The 21,473-nt window shown below is 39.8% G+C and overlaps 1 protein-coding gene across 16 annotated transcripts in view; it reads left to right on the forward strand.

The window, feature by feature from the left end:
• The window catches only part of LOC124860299 (protocadherin alpha-C2-like), a 192,052-nt gene that overhangs the window by 158,632 nt on the left and 11,947 nt on the right, over positions 1-21,473 (forward strand). For 15 of the 16 annotated variants that reach the window (XM_047353505.1, XM_047353504.1, XM_047353503.1 and 12 more), the window contains exon 2: positions 18,197-18,261. In XM_047353505.1, coding sequence (XP_047209461.1) covers positions 18,197-18,261 — 65 coding nt within the window. Of the gene's footprint in view, positions 1-11,970; positions 14,998-18,196; positions 18,262-21,473 lie in introns of those variants that run through there. The other variant, XM_047353494.1, reaches the window with a different exon arrangement.

Here is a 21,473-nt window from a genome sequence, read left to right on the forward strand (position 1 = left end):
ACTGTAGAGAATTTAAACAATTTAAAAGCCACGGTGGAAACGTTATTTAGGTCTGAGTTAAATTAATTTCACAATAAGTAATTGAAATGTCTTTTTACACATTTTTTTAAAACTTCGAATCGCCACAAGATGTCACTACCAACGTTTATAGTTTTAACACATTTTTGGCCCTGTGCAACGCTCCTCCTTTAAGAGAGCTCTTGTGACTCTTTGTTTGTGTAGCAGCAAAGAACGTCCTCACCACACTGAGGAGCTGTGATCTGGCTGTACAGCCGCTGAGAAATGTTAGTCCTGGAATGATTTATTTTAGTTTATTTTATGTGTTTAGTCGGGTATGGACATGATGCGACGAGGAAAGACTGTCTCAAGGTGGATTTATCATTTGTTTTTTGTATTGTACATCTTGATGGTCGCAGAGGCACAGATTGTGTATTCTATTACGGAGGAGTCGAGTCCGGGTACCACTGTTGGAAATCTGGCGAAGGATTTACACCTAGATGTACAAGAACTGGAAAACCGCAATTTTCAGATTTCAGGACCTAATAAGCGGTATTTTGAAGTGAACATTAAGACTGGAGCACTTCTGGTGAAAGATAGGATAGACCGGGAGGAGCTTTGTGCTCGTAAAGCCAAATGTTCGCTGGAAGTGGAAGCCATTGTGAATTCCCCGCTGAATCTCTATCGCTTCGAGGTTAAAATTGTGGATATAAACGACAACACCCCCTCTTTCAGGATACCGGAGATTGTTTTGAACATATCGGAGTCGGCTTTTCCCGGAGAAAAAATTGCTCTTCCGAAGGCATTTGACGCAGACGTCGGGGGTTATTCAGTTAAGGCTTATAAACTCAGCCACAATGAACATTTCACGCTGGATGTACAAAATGCAGGCGATCCGACCGTGTCTGTTGAAATGGCTCTGCAGAAACCTTTAGATCGAGAAAAACAGCCAGTTATAAAATTAACTCTGACAGCTACAGATGGGGGTAAACCTGTTAAATCAGGGACATTACTCATCACTGTTAATGTGGAAGACGTTAATGATAATATTCCAGTATTTGACAAACCTCTGTACAAAGCCAGAGTGCCAGAAAATACACCATCAGGCGCAGGTGTAATTTCTGTGCATGCTCGAGATTTAGACGAAGGGTTAAATGGAGAAATACAGTATTCTTTTATAAATCAGGACAATGATAACAACGTCAATAAATTTTCTATTAATCCAATTACGGGAGAAATTACTATAAAAGATGAGTTAGACCACGAAAAGAACAGTGCTGTTGAACTCCGAGTTCAAGCAAAAGACAAAGGGTCAAGTTCAAGAGCCTCTCACTGTAAAGTACTCGTCGAAATTACGGACATTAACGATAATCCACCAGAAATATCTGTAACGTCGTTAGTGAACGTGGTGAAGGAGGACGCACCATTTGACACAATGGTTGGACTTTTAACGGTGAAAGATCCTGACGCAGATAAAAACGGATTAGTTCAGGTTAAAATTGTTGATTCTGTTCCCTTTAAAATTAAGAACACGTATAAAAACCATTACTCTTTAGTGGTGGAAGGAGCGCTAGACAGAGAAAAGGCTTCTGAATATAATGTAACAATAACCGCGATTGACGAAGGGCTGCCGCCTCTGTCCAGCACCAGCGTGATTACGGTCCATGTATCAGACGTCAATGACAATGCACCGCGCTTTAAGGAACCAGTAATTAATATATTTGTAAAAGAAAACGGACCAGTAGGTGATGTAGTGCATCACCTAACTGCAGACGACCCTGATAGAGACGAAAATGCAAAGGTAACGTTTTCGGTAATTAGTAATAATATTAATCAAAGAAATAATGTAGGATCAGTGGTTAACGTGAAAGCAGATACAGGAGATATAATTAGCCTGCAGTCTTTTAACTATGAGGAGTTAAAAACGTTTCAGTTTAAAGTTCAGGCCACAGACTCTGGTGTTCCTCCTCTCAGCAGCAACGTGACTGTTAATGTTTTAATCCTGGATGAAAATGATAATAATCCAACAATTTTAGCTCCTTATTCTGAGCACGGCTCTGCTAACAGTGAGACCATCCCCTATTCTGCTGAAGCAGGATACTTCGTAGCAAAGATCAGGGCTGTGGACGCAGACTCTGGATACAATGCGCTGCTTTCTTATCACCTGTCTGAGCCCACAGGAAACAACCTGTTCAGGATCGGAACCAGCACCGGGGAAATCAGGACTAAGAGGAGAATGAGCGACAATGACCTGAAAACTCACCCCTTGGTGGTGCTGGTTTCTGATAATGGAGAACCTTCTCTGTCAGCTACTGTGTCTATTGATGTGATGGTGGTTGAAAGCACAGCTGATGTTCAGACTCAGTTCAGACATGTGCCTATAAAGGAGGACAACTTCTCTGATTTGAACCTATATCTGCTGATCGCCATCGTGTCAGTCTCTGTAATCTTTCTGCTGAGTCTCATCAGTTTAATAGCTGTCAGATGCCACAGGACAGACGGTGATTTCAGCAGGTACAGCGCCCCCATGATCACCACCCACCCTGACGGGAGCTGGTCTTACTCTAAAGCTACTCAGCAGTATGACGTGTGTTTCAGCTCAGACACACTGAAGAGTGATGTAGTGGTTTTCCCCGCACCGTTTCCACCTGTAGATGGAGAGCTGATCAGTATAAATGGAGGAGACACTTTTACCAGAACTCAGACTTTACCAAACAAGGACAAGGTAAGATGTGACCTGTGTAATAGCCTTCCTCCCCTGTTAGGAGAATAATCTCATATATTATCTCCAGCCAGTTTTCTGCCTGTCGGGTTGAGGCGCTGTCCTTGGTTCTGAAAACATTCCGATTCACACTTCTCAGTGTTGCAAGTATCACTGATTTCTTCAACAAATAAAAGCAAAAAACTGCAATTGATGCGCCTGCTTATATCGTTATGTACAACTAAGTAAGTCAAACAAAATAAGCAAAGAAGAAATTTAATACAAAATGTATTCAATGAGCATTATTGTCACAACTACTTGAAACAGTTACATCTCTGAATGTGAGACTGAATAATTAAGGACATAGAACAGAAAAACATTACATTTTTTCTTGTGAAACAGCTAAATAGTGTAAGACATGTTCATGTTTCTCTGTGTATAATAAATTAAATTAAATTAATTAAAATGTAAGAGCTAAACAACTGACTGCTATGGTCTGAAGCAAATAATGATAAAGCAGTAGAAAGACGTGTGTCAGAGAAGTTAAAAACTGCATCAGCAGGACCAAACATAAACAAAATGTCAAGCGAACAAGTTTTCTTAACTGAAACACAAATCAGTCTCAGCGTACAAAATGAGTCTATTTAATCCCGACAGAAAATCTGAAATTTGCGACTTCCGAGTAAGATTTGAATGTATCATCACTTCTTCGGTCATAAGTGGTATCCATCAACACTCAGTGCTGCCACCGGTTGGTCACAACTACATTACCAGCTATAGTGAGGTTTCTCACTTCGTCGGATTTTGTCATACTTGATGGTTTTTATTTAAAATCTTATGCCTTTTGGGACAAGTCTCTACCTAATTTGCAAATCTAGAGACTGAAACATTTCCATAGTCTTCTCTACATAATGGCTTGGACTTTGTCAAACTGAATAGAGAGCATTTGTGAACAATAATTTTGAAATTTTGCCACAGATTTTTAATTTGTTTTAGGTTTGGGCCTTAACTGGGGAAGCTAAACTACACCACCTTAGCACTTGCTGTTTAGAGCGGTCGACAGGGGCTCAGGTGGTAGGGATTCAAAGCCCCGCTCCAGTCGTCTCAGTCATTGTGTCCTTGGGAAACACGCTTCACCCGTCTTGACAGCTGATAGTGGTCTGAAGCCCCGTGGCGCCAAGTGTATGGCAGCCCCACTTCTGTCAGTCTGCCCCAGGGCAGCTGTGGCTACAAGGTAGCCTACCACTGTCAGTGTATGAGTGGGTAGATGACTGATTGTAGTGTAAAACACTTTGGAGTCCTCAGACTTGATAAAGCACCCTACAAGCACAGGTCATTTACCATTTGTCCTACATGAAGGTGAAGCTCTGCCTCATTCTTGTCTTTTACAGCCTCTAACAGGTTTTCTTCAATGATAATTGTATTTAGCTCCATCTATTTTCACAATCATCAACTCTGATAAACTTGCCTGTCCCTGCTGACAAAAAGGCTCACCACAGCATGATGCCGTCAACACAATCGTTCACAATCATAGTGTACCCTGGAAATGTGGCGTGTTAGTTTCCTCCATAGAGTACATGTAGGCCAAAAAGTTCAATTTTGGTCTCATCTGGCCTGAATACCTTCTACACGTTTGCTGCATCCCCTACATGGCTAATGGCATTCTAGTGGTTTTCTTCCAGCAATGGCTTTCTTCATGTCACTCTCACATAAAGGCCAGATTTGTGTAGTGTTTTGTGTTGTGTAATAATGCTCTACTTCTCCGGCCTGTCAGTTTATGTGGAAAGCCATGTCTTGTGCCATTCTCTTTCTTTTTCATTTATGAATGATGGATTGAAGAGTGCTCAGTAAGATGTTCAAAGCTTTAAAACTCAACAACAATTACCCTTGCCCTCAGGATGTGTTGTTTTATGATGGAGTTTATTTACTAATGTCCTCTAACAAACCACAGACGCCTTCACAAAATAGTTTAATTTATTCTGAGTTTAGATTAAACACAGTAGGACTGTATTTACTAAATAAGCAACTTCTGAAAGGCAATTGATTGCACTGGATTTTATTTGGGCTATTGGATTAAAAAAGGACGAAATATATACCACACCACACTTTTCAGATTTGTTAAAAGAAATAGCATGATGTAAATTCGTGACATGACAAAATGTAAAAAGCTGAAAGGGTTTAGAAATTAAATTTTGTAAAAAAAAAAAAAAATATATATATATATATATATACAGATGCTGTACATATGTATATATTTTAAAGTTAGATCAACCATTCAATACTGCAATAAATATTCTGGTTTGAAAAATAAGAGAGGGACAGGGGGGATTTTCTCAGCAAGAATTGTTGAATTGTGCAGACCTCGCTGGGGTGCAGGGACACATAATGTAACTGACAACATTGTTTGCCTCACATTTGTGTTTTTTCTGCGTAGACAAGTTAAAATTTCTCTCACGAAAAAGACATGAAAACAGGCATATGTAATATTTCAAAAAGAATTTGTTTAACACATGCACGTTTCCGTTTTATTTACTACAAATAATACCGTGTAAGATAGAAATCAATTAAGCAAATCATAGTCTCACCTATAACTACCTGGCTGCTACATACCACAGCACTATAGTATACATTGTAATATATTGTTGTTGTTTTTATTGACAGTTCTTTGCACATTCTTTTCCTGAAAATCTTACAACCTTTATTCGTTCGAAAGGCTGATTGATGACATCCATTTCACAGGCGCTCCTTTTCTCTCGACTATCCTCCTTCCTGCTGACTTCCTCCCCTCCCCCACTTCCACGCTCCCAACTGGAGAAGGGGAGCAGCTGAAGGAGCTTACAGGAAATTAACTTCATTTCTGCAGACATGTATCCTATCAGCTGTGGAGCGCTGTAAACCTGATTTAATATATTTTCATTACTATCCTTAATGTGTTTACAAAATCCAGTTTCGTGTCAAGTCAAGTGGGCTTTGGTACAGAAGCTTGTCTCGCATTCATATATACACACACACACACATACCGGTGAGGCTTGGTGGCACACGCCGGATTCATGATGTTGTGGTTTACTCGGACGCTGTGACCTCATTGCAGGGAGTGGTTCAGAATACACCGGTTTATCTGCCAAAGCCCCAGTCATTTGGTTTGAGAAGAGTGAAACACAGCTCCTTTCTCGCACAAACTCTGAATATTGCGAACTACGACTATGAGGCTGTGAGCTTCGTTTAAGTGGGTCAGCGAGTGATTTAAGTACGGCAGCACGCTACAGGCGCCATCTGATTGAACTAGTATTTACTGTGCAGCTCTATGTCAGATATAGTAGATGCACAATGTAGGTTATAGGCAAGCTGCGAATTCTCTGGTTCCCGAAACTCTGTCTAGAGCTTGCTTACTGAGTAAATAGTTCAGCGTGTGCACAGTATGCTGCGGCTCTCTGTGCTTGAGGTAGAAAGCGGGGGGGGAGGGGCAGGTAATTTTCCGCTACCCTTTGCAGTAGTGGCAGCAGGGAGCTTCTGTTCCGATCGAGGTATCAGCTCAGTTCGGCTCAGCTCTCCCTCTGCAGCTGGGCGGGGTCGGACATAACCCAATGTCAATCAGAGCTAAACCAGTGTTTTAAAAAGGACAAGAGGAGGGGAGGGTTTTTACCCAGGCACTATTCTATGTGCTACTATACTGAACAGTCCGTGTTTACATAAATGGTACAATTTGGTGCAATTATTATAAATGATTTTATATGCATTGGTCAGCATAAAACTAAGACTTTCGGCTCCAGAGTTTCTGTATGATGAAAGCTTCTAACTTTGCCTCCCTTGGAACTGCAAAAGACATTCAATTATTGATTCTACAGTACATTATGGTTTCTGGAGCTCTCAGCTAAGAGCTTCACAATGTATGGATTGGTCTGGAGCAGGGGCTTTCACTACAAGTCATTTACCTAGAACAGCTGGGTTATGTGCATGACATGAAAATATCCCCCCCCCCAAAAAAACAAAAAAAAAAACCTGTGGGGGTCACATACTGGCTTTGAGATTTATTTGCTGTTCTGACGCACACATCTCATGTGCCACTTCCTGTTTTTCTCATTGATAAGGGTGTGTCCTTTGTGTGAGAGAGGTTAGGTTGCCATGGAGACTGTTTCTCGGCTGTAATGAAATGATGAGCCAGTTTCCAGGGAGCTGCCGGTATAACCGCCCCCACTCTCACTTCCATCCCAGCATGTGTCATATGGGTGCAAGCTGTAAGGAAACCGCATGGATACAATGAGATGCAGAATGAATGAATTAGGAGAGAGAGAGAGAAGGAAAGAAAGAAAGAGTTGCATACTAAATATTTGCAGCATCCTTGGCAGCACTGTATGTTTTTTAGCTCCAGTGAAAAATGAAGAAAGCAAATCAAACAAGGAGAAAAGAGAGCAAGATTAGCACAATTCCAAAATGGAAAAAGGTTTAACAGAAAAACAATAATACAGCAGCACAGACTTGAGTCTGTGAGATAGTGAGAAAACCAGGGTTTGCAGGTATGAGAGGATAAAAAACACATTAAATGCATGACCTAAAGCTGAGTGAAAACATCACAGGCTTACAGTTGATCACACATAAAAAGAGGCAGTCATCATACATCCCCTTCTTTCACCAATCCTCCCTCCATGCTCCCTCTCACTGGAATATTTTTTGCAGTCACTAAATTAGCTTTGTCATGCTCGACACCACGGGATCCATCCTCACCAATCCAGCAGAGATATAAAGCCAGGGCATCCTGAGAGGAAAATAGCCAAAGCCTGCCTGCATTTTCTGATAGCTTTCTTTGGTACCGCAATGAGGATTCGTTTGATTCATGCCGGAATGAGGACATGCAAGAAGTTGTTTAGCCAGTGCTTGCTCCCACAGGGAGGGATTTGTGCAGTTCTTTGTTCTCCCATGACCTTTATTTTTGAAAAAACGGTACACGTGGGATCAGAACAAACAGCAGATTAAACTTCTTTGCTACATGCTTGCTTTATTAACCAGAGTGAACAGGATTGTGGTTATCATTGAACCTTAAATGGGACACTTCTTCTATAGGTATGAGAAAACAACCCTGTCCATGGTATGATAAACTTTGTTCTTTGGTAAAATATTTTATTTTTGGTTTTGTAATACTTATATAGATTTGTTTAATTATTTATTCAGAACAGATATATTGATTAAACTTTTGCACAAATAAATCCTCTTAATTGTGTATCAGATAAATGGAGAATTTGATGCATCTTTTGTCTTTGGCTGGATTGAAGGCAGGCATGTTGTATATTTACCATCTTCTTGTTTTCACCTCCTAGAGTGCCCTTTCTTTTTATCCAGCTTTGTCAGTATGGTTCCTGCCCTAGAATAGATAAAGAACCTGACCACCAGTGGAGAATGACGTAATTGCCTCCCCTCCCACCTCCCCGCTTTCTCTCTCTCAAACACACACTGTTATAGATGAGATTATGCTTTAGTACTTTGGCTTAATGAAAAAAGCCCGGTTGGATGAGCATTGGAGGGGGAAATCACGTGTCCATTCCTTGCATTACCTATATTTTCCAACAGAGGGACCAATTTCACTGTCTCTCCCACCTCTTGCTCAGTCTGCCTCTCCCCTTTGATTTAAGGATGAACTTTTCAGAGCTGGCCTCTTTGATCTTTTCTTTTTACTGACTCATACCACCTGATACGAAGCTGGATTTAGACTTTCTGTGATGATGTGTTCTGTTGCTGCCGTTATTTCTGTGCTTTTTAGAGACCCCAATAAAGCTTAAGATGAATTATCAATTTGACTTTCTAATTTTAATATTTATTGTTTTATTTATTATCTATTGGTGAAAACTATTTAAATTGCACATCTTTATGCTAGACTTTGTCTGGAACCTTCTTTCATTTAAATAAAACTGCAAGTCTTTTCATTTTATCCCTGCCACTTTTCTTAGTTATAAAACCTGTCAGGTGTTATTTTACTATTACTTTTATCAAACTGGGTTTTCCAAAACAACTGCTGTCACACTGCCCTGTAGAATAGATTTTGACTGTGACATGATCAGATTGAAGGCTTGGAGGCAGCAGTCTTTGATGTGCGGAAAAGGAAATATGAAATAGACATGTCTGTGCCCTTTTCTCTGAACAGTTTACCAAAAGGCAATGCATGCTTCACTTCCTTGTTCCCATCTGCTCATCTCTTGGCTGAAGAAGGCGGTTACCTGACATTTAAAAATCACAGAGAACAACTAAAAACTATCTTCCCAGATTTATTGAGACAAACTAATCTTGTCCTTAGATAGCATTCTGCATTGCCTGTGTTAGAGCGCCCAGACCTACAGGCACAAATGGCCTTTATGTTTGCATGGCTGCTTCTGTTTGTATATGGTGACTGAGGGAATGACGTAAGGAGTCAACTTCATGATAGCCCATTCATGACCTGTTTCTTTATAGATCTCTTTTGCACTCTGAATTACTAAAACAGGGATTCCATAAAAATGTTTCCTAGGGAAACCAATATAAATGGCTTTTAGAGTGGCTGCTTACAGTATTAATGAGGTTGGAGAGAATGTTATTAATCTTTTGGGCATACTGCATAATTAATGAAATTATGTTTTTTTTTTTCATACTGGGGCTTCACTTTTTATTCTGAAATATCTGTCTTATGCATATCCATCACATGCATTATTTTTAAAGCTAGTGTCCCTATCTTACAGAGTTTGGGGTCTGCAAATATTCACATAACATTAAAGACATTTTCCCCTCAGCCATCCCTCAGCGGAAACAGCAGCTGGCTCACAGTAGTACAGCAGAGAGAAGTCTAGATCAGATCTGAAAAAGTTATAAAAGGAAAACGAATGGTATACTTGTACCGGTAGGCAACTTGGGGTCAAGTGCCTTGCACAGGGGCACAGGAAGGCTTGAGAATTAAGGAAAAGGGATCATTTAAAAAAAATAAAACAGACAGAAATGAGCCAATTATCTTTTATGATTAGCATCTGTTGAAGCGAGACAGGCATCTGTCTGCATGCAGAATATTTTTGATGACATTATCTGCAGCACCCTTGAGTGGGAAAAAATTAAATAATCTACTGCTCAGAGGCATGCAATTATTGCAGGAACAGATGGATGCTAGTGACGCAGGTACAGGCATTAGGGAGCTGTTCAAAAGTCTGCGATATACATGAATTAGGAAAGAGTTGGAAGTGGTGAAAAGTGAGACACATGAAAAGGTCAAGTGTAATAGAGCTCTGTATTTATCATTTACCAGATATGTCACCAGTCCTCCTCTTTGTATCACAATGAAACACAGGTTTAACCATCTCACTAGGAATACCTGGTAAATGTCACAGCTAGAAATTCAGATTTACATGTAGGCCTATTTGAGATGGCCTTCTGCGATTGAAAAGAAAGGAAGAAAAAAATCCCCTAATCCTCAGTTTAATGATCATGAGATGATAATTCCAGATAACCATTATTAAGTCTTTAAGGGTTTAAGTATTCATCAGAAAAAGTGAAAAGAGTTGCTATAATGTAAACTATGCTACTGCTGTCATAAATTTTACTGTATGTATGCCTTAATTGTAATATGTAGTTAATTTATGCAAAATAGGATTTCTTTATAAACCATTTGGCTTCTTTTTAAATGACCAATTTTGCCAGCTATCAGCCCATCCTTTTAGCTGCATCCAAGTGAGTCACTGTCTTCCCCCCTGTCTCTCTGGATGCCAAGCGCTGTCATTGCTGTGGGCAAATTTAGCGTGGGTGAGAGTGGCAAAACACCATGGAAAAGGAATAATGTGGGTGGTTAGAGGCTTATCTTGGCCCAGTGGCTGTAGTGAACCAAAAGGATTTAGGGTTTCACAAGGACACTTCTTTACAACCCTGAGAGTGATGGTATAAATAAGATCTCATAATCAGGCTTCATTTTTATTTTACCTTACTTTGTGCACAGTCATTTGATAGGAATATAGATTTGACTCATCTTATTTCCAGATGTAAGGGAATTTAAAAATGCAATTTTGTGCAGCAAAAAAGTGTTGTACTTTCATAATTTACATGTGAATCTTTATTTAACCTACATAAATCCAAAAGAAATTATTGTCTTTACTGATAAACTTAATTAAATGTACAACTCTAAACTTAGATGCTAACAAAATACAAAGTAAGTAACCTCATTATATTGGCTCATGCTTTTCCTTTCTTTCGGTTATATTCAACAATAGCTGTGGTAAATATTGTCTAAGGCCATTGGTTCTCAATTTTTTTAAAATAATTATTTATTTATTTTAAACAAGCACATGGATACTATAAATATGTGTTACATGCATACTGACGAGTTGTAATTTCCAAGGCTAAAATTAGACAATTTTACAAGTACCTAGAAGTTTTGTTTGCTTCAGTTGCTAGTTGAAGTTCTTGAAATTTCCCCCAGTACACCTACAGTTTTTGACGTTCCGGATGACAATATCCGTGTCCATAAACAACTCATCTCTGCTGCTGTTGGTGCTTATAAGTTCTGAATTTAAGTCATTCTTATTTACTACATACAGCTAATTATTACAAAAACATACCTCTAACGCCACCCTAAGTACCAGTGATACTGATACAACGGCATGATTTCAAGTCATGTGTTCCTGTCTTTCAGTTTTACTTTATACTGACTGAGGAAAATATAGTGTTTGCACATCTAATGTATAATACAGTAGTGCTTGTTTGTATACTTTGGCTTGTGAGCATGCTGAACATGTGTATATTTTATCTCTAAGGACAGTTGTGGTGTCTTGCCAGATCTGTAATGGGGGTCTCATCTGCAGTATGTTGTCTGTGACCTGATTAGGGTTACAAAAACATTTTCAGATTACAGAAGCAGAGAAAATGGATGCTACAGAAAAAAGCTGTTATTTGTGCCCCTTGAGTGTTTTCTTCCTAGTAGATAAAAATAGATTAATTATACCTTTGCTAGTTCTGTTAGAAATTTTTCACCTTCTCGGATTGTAACAAATTTAGAACTGAAAATCAAATACATCACGGAGAGACTCAGATTCATGCCACTCATTGGTAAAGTGCGATTTCACGCATAGGCTTGCATCTTTTTGCTGTATTTAAAAGCCGCCTGGATTTGCTGCCCCGTTTGCCTTGTTCCTGAGTTATTGTTAATTAGCCTCAACAAGGAAGTCTGGTGATGCTGCTACGTAAATCAGTTTTCATCAGCACAAAAAAGGGCGGTGGCGCTGACAAGAAGAGAGAGGAAACGTTTTTTTCTTTATTTTCTTTTAAAACATATGACATTGTGCGGCTGTCAATCGCGGCTCCGTGTCGCATTTAAATTAAATTACATGGAGTTAGATGAAGAGCTCGATAAATGTGAGGATTTAGCGTGTTACATGCCGTTTGATCGGAGGTGCTGAGATGCAGCCAGCACCGTTTGAGCAAAAGGCTCTCCCTCCCTCTTTGCCCACCGACAGCATCACTACATGCAGGCAGAGACATAGACAGAGAGAGAGAGAGAGAGACCAATAGCGGTATCTCAGGAAAGAAGACAACCTTGCAGGAGAGATAGAGCAAATCAAAACAAGAACCAGACCTAAAAGGAAACATGGACGAAGTGGAAAACCTTTGCTTCTTGCATGCATCAGAGAGGATGCGGTGTTTAACCCGCACCGTCGGAGTTTTGCACGGACTCTGTTTTTTATGAGGCGGGTGGGGACCCGCAGCAGGCTGAAAAGGCGGAAAGATTTCTCCGAACCGTCTGCAAATTCTGCCCGCCTGCGATGGCTGGGTCGGTACGATGCTGTTACAGAGTAATGGAGAATATATTTTGTTATTTTTGTGTGTTCATGTTCGTGTTCAGTGGCCTTGCAATTGCACGAATTCGATACTCCATTCCGGAGGAGCTGGAAAACGGGGCACCGGTCGGTGACATTGTCGAAGATTTGGGTCTGGATCTGAGAAAACTTTCCTCTCGACGAATCAAAATCACGTCGGACAGTGGACGGAGATATTTCACTATAAACCACAAAACCGGAAAGCTGGTGGTGAGTGACCGCATTGACCGGGAAACAGTTTGTGAATTCAGTGGCACCTGTTCACGTAACCTGGAGGTGGTGTTGGAGAACCCGCTGGAGGTGCACAACGTGGAGGTGGAGATTTTGGATATGAACGATAACGAACCTCAGTTCCCTAGAGATGAATACCAGCTTGAGGTGTCAGAGTCTGCCCTCACCGGGTCGCGGTTTCACATCGAGGGAGCACAAGATGCAGATCAGGGGTCCAACTCCGTGAAGCAGTACAGACTGATTCCAAACGACCACCTCACTTTGGACTCCATTAAACCCTCCTCCAATAATAAGCAAATTGAGCTCATTCTGAAAAAGCCCTTTGACCGGGAGCAGATGCCCTCTCATCAGCTTATTCTGACAGCAATAGATGGAGGCACTCCACAGCGAACTGGCACGGCCAAAATCAATGTCCGTATCCTTGATGCCAATGACAATGTGCCTAAGTTTAACAGTTCAGTGTATAAAGTTAAAGTGCCTGAAAACTCTCCAAATGGGGCGCTTGTGATCAAGTTAAACGCCACAGACCCAGATGAGGGCTCAAACGGAGAAGTTTTTTACTCTTTTAGCAGTTACACACCTGAAAGAGTTAGACAGGTATTTTCTATGGACACAAACACAGGGGAGATTAGGGTGAAAAATAATATTGACTACGAGGAAACTAATTCCTATGAAATGTACATACAAGCAATGGACAAGGGCCCAGCGCCCGTGGCAGCACACTGTAAAGTAGTTGTAGAAGTATTAGATGTTAATGATAACGTTCCTGAGATTGTATTGTCTTCACTTTCCAGCCCTGTGCGTGAGGATGCACGGGCAGACACAGTGGTGGCATTAATTAGTGTGAATGACCGTGATTCTGGACAAAACAAACAGGTGTCCCTGGAAATCATGCCCCACTTGCCTTTTAAGATTAAGTCCTTCAGAAACCACTACACTATTGTTACATCTGCTTTCCTGGACCGTGAAACCATCTCATCATACAATGTTACAGTCAGCGCTGTGGATGAGGGCACGCCACCCCTATCATCTCAAATGAGCTTCAGGGTAGATGTTGCAGATGTTAATGATAACCCCCCTCGTTTTGAGCAGACTTCATATACTGTCTATATTACAGAGAACAATGCTCCTGGTGCATCTCTATGTGTTGTTAAGGCCACGGATGCTGACGATGCAGAAAATGCACGCATAACCTATACTGTCCTGAATGACAACAATCATGGGATACCTGTAGCCAGTTATGTTAGCATCAAACCTGACACAGGTGAGGCCTATGCCCTTCGAGCTTTTGACTTTGAAAAGCTTCAGGAGTTTCACTTTCAGATTAAAGCCCAAGACAATGGTGTGCCTCCCCTGAGCCGTGTGGCCACAGTATATGTTTACATTATGGATCAGAATGACCATGTTCCCAGGATTGTCTATCCATCTGCCAATGGGACACTAATGAAGAATGCTGAAGCTGGTCTCTTGGTTAGTAAGGTGACAGCATGGGATGGTGATGCAGGGCAGAATGCCTGGCTTTTTTATGCCCTGGAACAGACCAACAAAGACCTTGACCTTTTTAAGGTGCATGAGTACACAGGTGAGATCCGCACCACCAGGCGAGTCATTGAAGACAACTCTACCACCTTTGTTCTGACTGTCCTGGTTCGAGACCATGGCATACCACCGCTCTCCTCAACCACCACTCTCCATGTGCACGTGATGGACCTTCCTCCAAAGTTTACCCCTGACCCGAAGCAGATTGTCAGGCCTGATAGCCCACTAATGTTTTCCCCCGTCACTCTCTACCTCATCATAGCCCTGTGTGCCACAACCTTTGTATTTCTAGTCACTGTCTTTGTTCTTGCCATTGTGAGATGTCATGCCTACTGTAGCCAGACCGGTTCCTGCTCACCATGCTGTGTATCCCAGAAGAACGTGCCAGAGGGTGGCACCTCAGCAGGTGCTGGTGGAGCAAGAGTTGCAGGTGGTGGTGCAGGAGGTGGAGGAGGGCAGCAAAACATCAATGTGGCCTTGCGCCGTGACCTCAAAGTGGAACCGCATTACATTGAAGTGAGAGGAAATGGGTCTTTGACCAAAACGTACTGTTATAAGACCTGCTTGACTGCCACGTCGGGAAGTGACACTTTCATGTTCTACAACACTGGAAGGCCTCACAGTGGCACCTGGGGTTCGGGCTATGTCACCAGCCACAGCGGTCAGAGCCAGATATTTGTGCGCCGACTCAGTATGCCAGATGCAACTGCCATACAGGTGTGTTGTCTGGTGTGATCTTTGTGTTATTTTAGATGTGCTTAAGTGTGACATTTGCCTTTGCATTTATTCTGGAATTTTTGAAACCACTGATTTCTTCTTTTTGAGTTTGTGGATTTAGTGGTATTTGAGCAATTTAATTGTTTTATCCTTTGTGTTTTCTCAAACTAACTCACAATATTTTACAATTGATTAGAAGCATACCAAGGCACATTACTTTATTCTAGTTATGTGATGTTCTAGCTTTGTTATTACTTTGCTTATATCCAGTGTCAGGTATGTCAAGTAGCTGATTTGCATTGATTGGCTATTTTAGTGGGAAGATAGACACTGATTTACTAGATCTAGTAAAACAAACCTTGTGTTTTTTACCAAACTTACTAGCAGTTGTATTGTGACTCCAAGGGGAATATGTTTTAACTTTGCATTTTCAGAACTGTCAAGAGAATGTAATAGGAAAAGCAATTGTAATCTCAGCACAGTTTTACTTATTTTGGTGACATACATTCTATCAGACAGAGGCTCATTGACCTTTGAACCCGCATGTTATGTTCTTAATGTGAGCTGTGTTCCATTATTAAAGCGGGTTTAGAGGGTGCTGGATGTCATTTCTCTATAAAGTCTGGGGACTAGAGCGTCTTTGGCTATTACCAGTGCCACCAGTCCAACAGTACTAAATATTCCCTTCTATGAACAGTAAAAAAATTTTAGAAATTAAGAATTAAAAAATATAGTTTGAGGTTTTGTTTCATTCACAGCCTAGGTGTCACTGGAATTTGTAGCTTGCACATTGTGTGGTTGAATCAAAAATTTCCAAAGTTATTGTAGTTTATAATTATCGTAAAACATATAATAATAGTTGTTATTATGTATACCATTTATGCCTGCCTTACAGTATATGTAGGGCTGTCTATGCAGTGTGGCACAGAATAAATGAGAAAAAAATGACAATAAAAGCAATAAGGAAAGCATTAAGGTTATTGTGCTGCTATCACTTCAACTGCTCCTCATTAAATGCCAGTCATGTTTGCACTTGCTGTGTAATTAAATAGCAGCAATGTTTTTTGTTGGCTCTGTGTGAGGATTGGCTGCTTAGAAGCAGATGAGGCGGGGGATAAAAGGTGATTGGACACAGTGTTGATGGCGGAGGTGTGAGCTCTGTTTCCATGGAAGGGACTCTCACTCAGGAAGAGGCGAGAATAAAAGGGACGGCAAAAAAAAAGGCTGGTAAAACCCAGAGTTTTCTAATTACACAATTAATAGAACACAGTGGAAGGAAATGTATACTCAAAAGCCCACGGGAATATTATTTTCTGTGTATACTAAATCAAATTTCTTCCCCTCACATTATGAAACAGCAAATATTAATTTAATTTTCTCTCAGATCTATTTTTTGTTTGTATTCACTTCTGTTCGCATTTCCTGTGTGAAGTATTAATATTCCAGTGTCCCCCTGGGTGTTTAGTAAACCGAAGAGATGTTTATGTTCCAGATGTTTGTAGTTTAATGTGTGTTTATTCTTATTTGTGATGATTCCGTTTACCCCCATAAACACCATACGGCCAAGCAGACTAGTCTCCCTTTGGCCACTTCCGCTCAGCAGAAGAGCAAACAAAGCCGTTTAGTTCTGTTTTCTGCACAGTCTGGTCCTGTTTTGAATGGGTAGGTTATTGGTGCTTACTGTGATTTGAGTGAAATATAAGAGGTTTTGTTTGAGTGGGTGAATATTGTCCACACTAATTTCTTCATCTCTTGTCTGATGGCTTTTAGATCAGCGATTTTCTTCATCTAATCACGTTTCACCTCAAGTTTCTGGTGTCTATCCATTCTGCAGTGTCCTGTTTTTCTGTCAACATTCTGCTCCTTTGAATGACTCAAGGAGGTACAAAACAGGCCTTTCTCATTAAACCAAATATTGAATATTGAGTGTGATGAATGCTCATTGGAGTCTCATGGGGGTCAATGCAGCTGTAACAGGATGAGAACATCTGTCAAATTTGAAAGGAAATGAGTTTGCAAATGGGTCTCTTATGATCTGCATGGCCAAACAGGGGAAAATATGGTGTCCTCAGTCAGGTCAGTTTATCTCTATGAAGGTTAAGAATGGAGAAAATGGAATTTCACCTTGGTGATATGGTTGGATTAACGATCTACTGTGCTTCCCTTCCAGCATAATCTTTCATCATGATTAGGGAAGAATTTTTTGGTTCTATTTTATTTTTTTACAATTCATATATGTTGGGACTCATTTTAGAATGCTTTTAACCAATTCCATACACGTTTTTTTTAAAGGTGTCCTTTGTCTCAATATCGATGCCAATGAGGTTAATTTGATATCTGTCGCTTCATCCCCCACCATCTTTCTTCGTATGACTTTCACTAAACTGAGACGACAGGAGGGCAATGGGCAGGAAGTAAAAGATAGGCATGGTTTTGGATAGTTTCTATGGTGAGATTTGCCACACTCTCTGGGAGACTTTGTGAGAGTGAAATGTAAGGTTTTGATCAGCCTGAATTCGACAAGAGAACCCAAATAGCACAGGAAATGGGGTGAGGAATATGCAACATAATAAGAAAAGAAAGAGAAGTCTGTATAAGTAACACTTTGAAAATAACCCTGAATAAATATTTATGTTCAATACGTTTAGATTTTATACATTTAATTGCTGATTTTTGCATTTTGTTATATTTTATAGCATGTTAGGATCCTCATGTGAATATATATGTTGGCCTATCTTCAAATCATCTTCAGGAGACTATTGCAGTAATGTTGTTTCATGGGCTGTGCCACACTGAAAGGATACATGCTGGATGTCTTATTTTTCTGTGACCAAGCACCTGGTTGGTTGGAGTGCTGAAGTTAAATCAGTTTTCCTTTCAAAGTCAGAAATGGAAGAAGTGGGGTGTTGTAATGGCAGGGGATGTGTGCACCAACAAGATTAAAATATTCTGCTCATTATTCACTTCTTTTCAAAGGCTGGAGAAAGCTCTCACTGCTTGATTGTGTGTGTGTGTGTGTGTGTGTGTGTGTGTGTGTGTGTGTGTGTGTGTGTGTGTGTGTGTGTGTGTGTGTGTGTGTGTGTGTGTGTGTGTGTGTGTGTGGCAACATTTATCAGTGGCTCTCACCATGACTTATTAATGAAATGGTATTGGCTTTCGCCTGTACTTAAGACTCAATTCCTCTCATTCTCTCTTGCAGCCCAAGGTGCCTAATTCGGACTGGAGATACTCAGCCTCCCTAAGAGCAGGTGGTGTAATGCAGAGGTAAGCATCATGTTTTCTGTTCCTTTGCTCTAAGTATTTCACATTCACCTCTAACATTTTAGTCTTAAAATATGAAATTCAATAAATCCAGCCAAACTGTATAATTGGTGCGTGACAAAAAATTTGTTTCACCTCTTATTTAATGAGCATAGATTCTGTCTGTTTATATAACATACAATTAAATAATCATCAAAAATGTATTTGTTTATATTAAATAATGTGACACCAAGATTATTAATTTTCAGCAGATTAGATGAGTTGTTTCATTTTACAGCGGGTTGCAGAAATTATAATTTCATGCTGACAAGTCTCTTGCAATAAATAGTCTCTGAAAACGTTTGTTTGTAAGCAAAGGTTTGCTAAGACAGTCTTGACAGTCTTCAACGTCCTTCTTGCATGAAGGTAAAACCAAGCATTTATTTGAAAATAAAAAGACTCTGGCCATTTTTAGACTGAAATTGACAGGGGTGCAGCAGTTTGGTTTTTGTTGGAATGAATGTCTCATGCCTTTAATGATAATAACATTATTGTTTTCTTTTTTTGTTTGTTTACATCTTGATGATAATGTGGGAACGCTGAGCTTGAATGTCTTTCACTTTAGACAATTGTAAAATGGCATGCGGTACCCCTTTTTCCGGCCTAACAGGCAAAATGTTTAAATGTCTTCAACAAATAAAGCCATCACAATCTAAATGTCTTGTATGGTTGCAGGCAAAGCAGGTTTTTTTCGTTCTCTGACCTGATTCTGATTTTTATTTTCTTTAAAGATGTATCTGTGTTGTAGCTGTTGTTCAGGTGTGATGACGGCATTTAGAAGAAAAGACGGAGCCTTGCTTTAGTCATTTAAAATACAACAAATCAACATATATTAATTTAAGTATGTTTCTGAAAAACAGACAATGAAAGTAAACAGATTATCTAAAATACTCTGCATTTTTTGCAAAGCCAAAACCACTTAAACATTATTTAGTTGTTTTAAAATACATTATTTAAAAGTTAATACATGAACATCAAACATGATGGCAGGAAAATTCACTTGGAAATGGCTGACTCTATTTTAAACATAGACAGATCTAGGGCTGACAGGAGGGAAGAGTAAGTAGAGTGATGGTCAGTGATGCATGAAGGACAGGTGGCCAGGTGGAAATATGGGCTATAAAGACTACTGCTTAACCACACCAGTTATTATGTTACCGAAAAGACTAGAGACAAAACGAAAAGACATTCCCAAATCACGGCACCATAATTGCAAATATTATTATAAAAAAACTCATGATAACTAAAGCAATCATTTCTAAATATTTGCAATTATGTATTGATATTTTAAAGGCACTATTGACAATAAACTTTTTTCCCTCACTCATATAATATGTAACAGACATTTGGTGTTTAAAATGCATTGTAATAGTTGAGTACAAACAGTTTACTTTAGTGGTACATACACACAAGACATGTGCTCGGAAATTTAGATGTCCTGAAATTCATCTCGTTTGCATGTCAGTATAGCCATTGTATATGACGTGTTTACAGTGTGGTAGTCCACATCCTAACACCTTATCGGATGACTCTGTATGGGAATTGAAAGACAGTTCAAACACATTTTAAGCATCATCTATACACGGATAATTCTGCACATTTTTATATGTGCCCTCTGATGTCCCTATCAGGTTATTATTGGTGTATCTGTTGATGTTATGGTTGTTCAAATTTATTTACAATTGCTGCTGATACACAGGAGAGTTAATGCATTTGGGTTAGCCTGTATTAAATTGATTTTGTAGCTTACGCCCTAATGCATTTTATGTTTATTGGAACCCAGGTTTCATTAACATTTTTATCAAGTGTCTAACATATTTATGTTGTATCTAGGTTCATTTGAATGCTACTGTAACAAAAAAAAAAATCATATCTAAAGGATTCCTGTTGAAAACAGGAGAATTTGTAGGGGAAAGGTACAATGTCTTGCAAAATATTCACTCCCCTGGAGCTTTTTTACAATTGGGTATGTTACAACCTCAAACCTCAATGTATGTACTGTATGTATGTGATCAACCAACACAGAGTAGTGCATATTTGTGAAGAGGAAGGAAAATAATCTATCCTTTTATTTATTTATTTTTCTACAATTACAAAAATTGGATAAACGTGGTATGCAAGTATTCATTGCCCTTTACTTTGTGATTACAAATTAAAATGCAGTGCCACCAAAAGTCTTCAGAAGTTACCTAATTAATGCATAGAATTGGCCTATGTGTAATTTAAACTCAGTATGAATACAGCTGCATTGTGACAGCCTCAGACAATTGGTAAATACGAATCCTGAACATTATGAAGGCCAAGGAACACATCAGACAGGTAAGGGATATGGTTATAGAGACATTAATAGCAGGGTTATCTGATAAAACAAGATCCCAAGCTTTAAACATCTCATGGGGTCCTATTCAATTCATCAGCTGAAAAGGGAAAGAGCATGCCACAACTGCTAACCTCTCATGACATGACTGTCCACCTAAACTGACAAGCCAGGCAAGGAGATAAGCAGTTTAGATGTCCGTAATAATTCTGGAGTAGAAATCTTTTGACTGGAAAACTGTAAGTTGTGTTCCTAAAAACCCTAGTCTTTATGATAGCAGGAAGAAAGCCATTGTTAAAAGAAAGCCAAAAGTAGTCACCTTTGCAGTTTGCCACAAACCATGTAGGGGACGCAACAAACATGTACAATGCCATTTGTGGAGGGAAAGACACTAACACTATACATCACCCAGAAGACACCATCCCCATGATGAACATGGTGGTGGCAGCAGCACACTGTGGGGATGCTTTTCTTCAGCACAGGCAGGGAAACTGCTCAGAGCTAAAGGGAAGACAGACAAAAGACTGCAAAAGACTGGGTCAGCGAGTCACCTCACTGCAGGACAAACACCCTTAATAAACATCTAAAGCTACAATGAATGATTTACCTCAAGCATATTCATATGCAAAACTACAGCCAAACGTCAGACCTAAATCCAATTTAGGATCTATGGCAAGACTGGAAAATTGTTTTTAATGGACACGTTCCATTCAGTCTCACTGAACAATTGGCAAAAATTTCAGTTTCTACTTGATTTGCGAAGCTAGTACAACACTGTTCTAATACCTTCAGCTGGGTGGGCTGAACACAAATGCATGCCACAACTTTCCTATTTCTACTTGTTAAAACATTTAATTGT

The sequence above is a fragment of the Girardinichthys multiradiatus genome, chromosome 23 (genome assembly GCF_021462225.1).
Source record: "Girardinichthys multiradiatus isolate DD_20200921_A chromosome 23, DD_fGirMul_XY1, whole genome shotgun sequence".
Classification (NCBI taxonomy): domain Eukaryota; kingdom Metazoa; phylum Chordata; class Actinopteri; order Cyprinodontiformes; family Goodeidae; genus Girardinichthys; species Girardinichthys multiradiatus.